The 2600-nt window shown below is 32.0% G+C and overlaps 1 protein-coding gene across 4 annotated transcripts in view; it reads left to right on the top strand.

The window, feature by feature from the left end:
• The window catches only part of LOC106868150 (protein mono-ADP-ribosyltransferase PARP6), a 189197-nt gene that overhangs the window by 164793 nt on the left and 21804 nt on the right, over nucleotides 1-2600 (top strand). For all 4 annotated transcript variants that reach the window (XM_014913285.2, XM_014913284.2, XM_052966385.1 and 1 more), the window contains 2 exons: nucleotides 991-1086; nucleotides 1859-1951. In XM_014913285.2, coding sequence (XP_014768771.1) covers nucleotides 991-1086; nucleotides 1859-1951 — 189 coding nt within the window. The remainder of the gene's footprint in view (nucleotides 1-990; nucleotides 1087-1858; nucleotides 1952-2600) is intronic.

Raw genomic sequence — 2600 nt, 5'->3', positions numbered from 1 at the left:
ATTCAACACATTCCAGAAGCTACTTTGAACATAATGCAAAATGGTGCATCAACATGTACTGCCCAATCTGATACAATTCTGGCAGAACTGTGTAGCAACAGATCACCAGCAATTGCTTCATCAGAAATTGCCGTCCTAGCTCCTGTGAAAAGGAATTACTCTGCTATGTATAATCAGGGCAGCGCAAAAAGTTGTTTTGCACAAGCATTTGTATAGCCAATTAGACGGATAAAATTTACGTACACTTAATAATGTTACGCAAAACAGCCTTCAGACTTTCCCTATTAATTTCATCATCTTTTGAATTATGAACATATTTACATCATAAGAGTTTTTCGTTGTAAGGCTTTCTTTTTTAGACTTATTGTAGATGGCGTAATAAATCACACCTGGACAACGTCGGGTTATACTGCTAGTGTTAAATATAAGAAGATATTACAAATTCCATCCAGTTATTTCAGTGATTCTATCAAAGAGTCTACAAAAACTTTGATTACGCACTCCTCCTCTTATGGGTTTTCTTTTTTTTTCCTTTCTGTCTTTCTTTCTTTATAATCATTTTATTTTTTCTGTCATCTAAAATGAGAGAAAATAGATTTAGCAGTGACTCTTTATGCAGAATTCGTCAAAAATGAAAGTAATTTTAGCAGTATATTTTCATTTTCTGCAACCCCACCTTATTCATGCATAACTAGCCAGTTATAAAGTAGGCTTCAACATTGTACACTGACTTCTCTCTTTATGGACTTCTAATTTTAAATTACTGTCCCAACATTGTATGATGAAGCACATGGAAAAATAGATATGGTTTTTAAGATAAATTTCTCATTTCAGTTATTCTAATTGACAAATAGGTTTTGCAATGTTATAAAAATCCCTATTTTCATAGTCATAAGGAGATAAAGTTCATTATCAAGATATAGTAGTATTTTCTATCCTCATAATATAATCATGTGTGGTCTAAATAATCTATTTTCATCTTGTTATAAGGTTTATTTGTATACTCGCCAACGTATACCAACATTAAATGAATATTGTGTTGTTTGTGATCAAGCCCATTTGTTTCAAAACGGGTCAATGCTACAGGTAAGTGGAACAATCATATTGCTAATATAGAGTTTGTTGAATTAAACTTTAGAAGTTCTCCCCACTTTTGTGGTATTGCTAATATACAGTTTGTTGATTTAAACTCTGGAAGTTTTTTTTCCTTCTTTTGTTCCAAATGAAACCATTGTCCAAACAAATTGTTCCCATATCAAAAATTAACCACACGATTAACTTCTACTCTATTATAGAATATCTGAGCAAAATAATTCTTTCAAATTTTTTAGCACAATGCCAGTAATTTGAGTAGTGAGAAGCAAGTCGATTACCTCAACTCCAGTGCTTGACTGGTACTTTATTTCATCAACCCCAAAAAGATGCCAGGCAAAATTGACTTCAGCAGGATTTGAACTCAGAATGTAAAGAGCCAAAAGAAATGCTGCTAAGTCTTTTGTCTGATGCATTAACTATACTAATAGCTTGCTGCATTATCTGAGCAAAATAACGAAAACAATAAGGAATATTTATTCAATAATAAAATAATTAGTGTTGTACTGTTTCACTTTCTGAAAGATTGTAATGTTTGCTTCCAGTTTTTAAGGATTGTAATTGTAATTTCAAATGCAAGCAAAATATATTTATACGCTTGTATTTAGATAATTGAGCATCATTTGGCTTGAATATCCATTTAAATTAGAAAGGAAATTTAATGTAAAACTAAAGAAATAGAAATAACTTTTCAAAAGATTTTTCCTCCTCAAGAAAATACTCTTAGCATTTTTATCTTACAAAATTTTTTTTTAATCATTTCCAGCCTGCTGTCTGTGCTCGAGAGTTGTGTTCTTTTGCTTTCCAAGACCTTGGTGTAATGAGTACTGCCACCACTGCCATGGATACTGGTGCTGAGGTAAGCCTAGTGTCATGGGAAATGAAATATCTCTACCTTTCTAGACTTGCTTAATATGTTTTATCCTTACCCAAACCTACACCTTCCAATCCAATAAATGCTTTTCCTCTAACCCAGATACTATATTAAGTTAATTTTTGTTGAGGAGAGGGGAGAGTTAAGGAAATAACTACAGTGGTCTCACTTTTATTAATCTTGGAGAAAGGTATCCTCAAGGATTTGTATTTCAAATGCATAAGTATAAAGCGGACTGTTGTGAGGTATCATCTAATATTATGTTGTACAATGTTTGCAAATATATGTATGTATGTTTGTTTGTTTGTGGGGGGAGGGGTATATTAGTATTATGTAATATCATAGTAAAGTATAGATGTCTTAATAATACCTTTTCTTAAAATAATCTGGGAGTTAAAACTCCAAGAAGATTCATTCATACATTCTATGAATTGTTATATAATTTTCACTTATTGCTAGATCTACCCAACCAGTGAAGTCATTCTTTTTCCTTTTTCAAATATCATCATCATCATCATCGTTTAACGTCTGCTTTCCATGCTAGCATGGGTTGGACGATTTGACTGAGGACTGGCAAGCCAGAAGGCTGCACCAGATATATATATATATATATATATATATATATATATATATA

Source organism: Octopus bimaculoides, chromosome 3 (assembly GCF_001194135.2).
Source record: "Octopus bimaculoides isolate UCB-OBI-ISO-001 chromosome 3, ASM119413v2, whole genome shotgun sequence".
Classification (NCBI taxonomy): Eukaryota; Metazoa; Mollusca; class Cephalopoda; order Octopoda; family Octopodidae; genus Octopus; species Octopus bimaculoides.
This window is presented reverse-complemented; position numbering and strand designations above follow the sequence as displayed.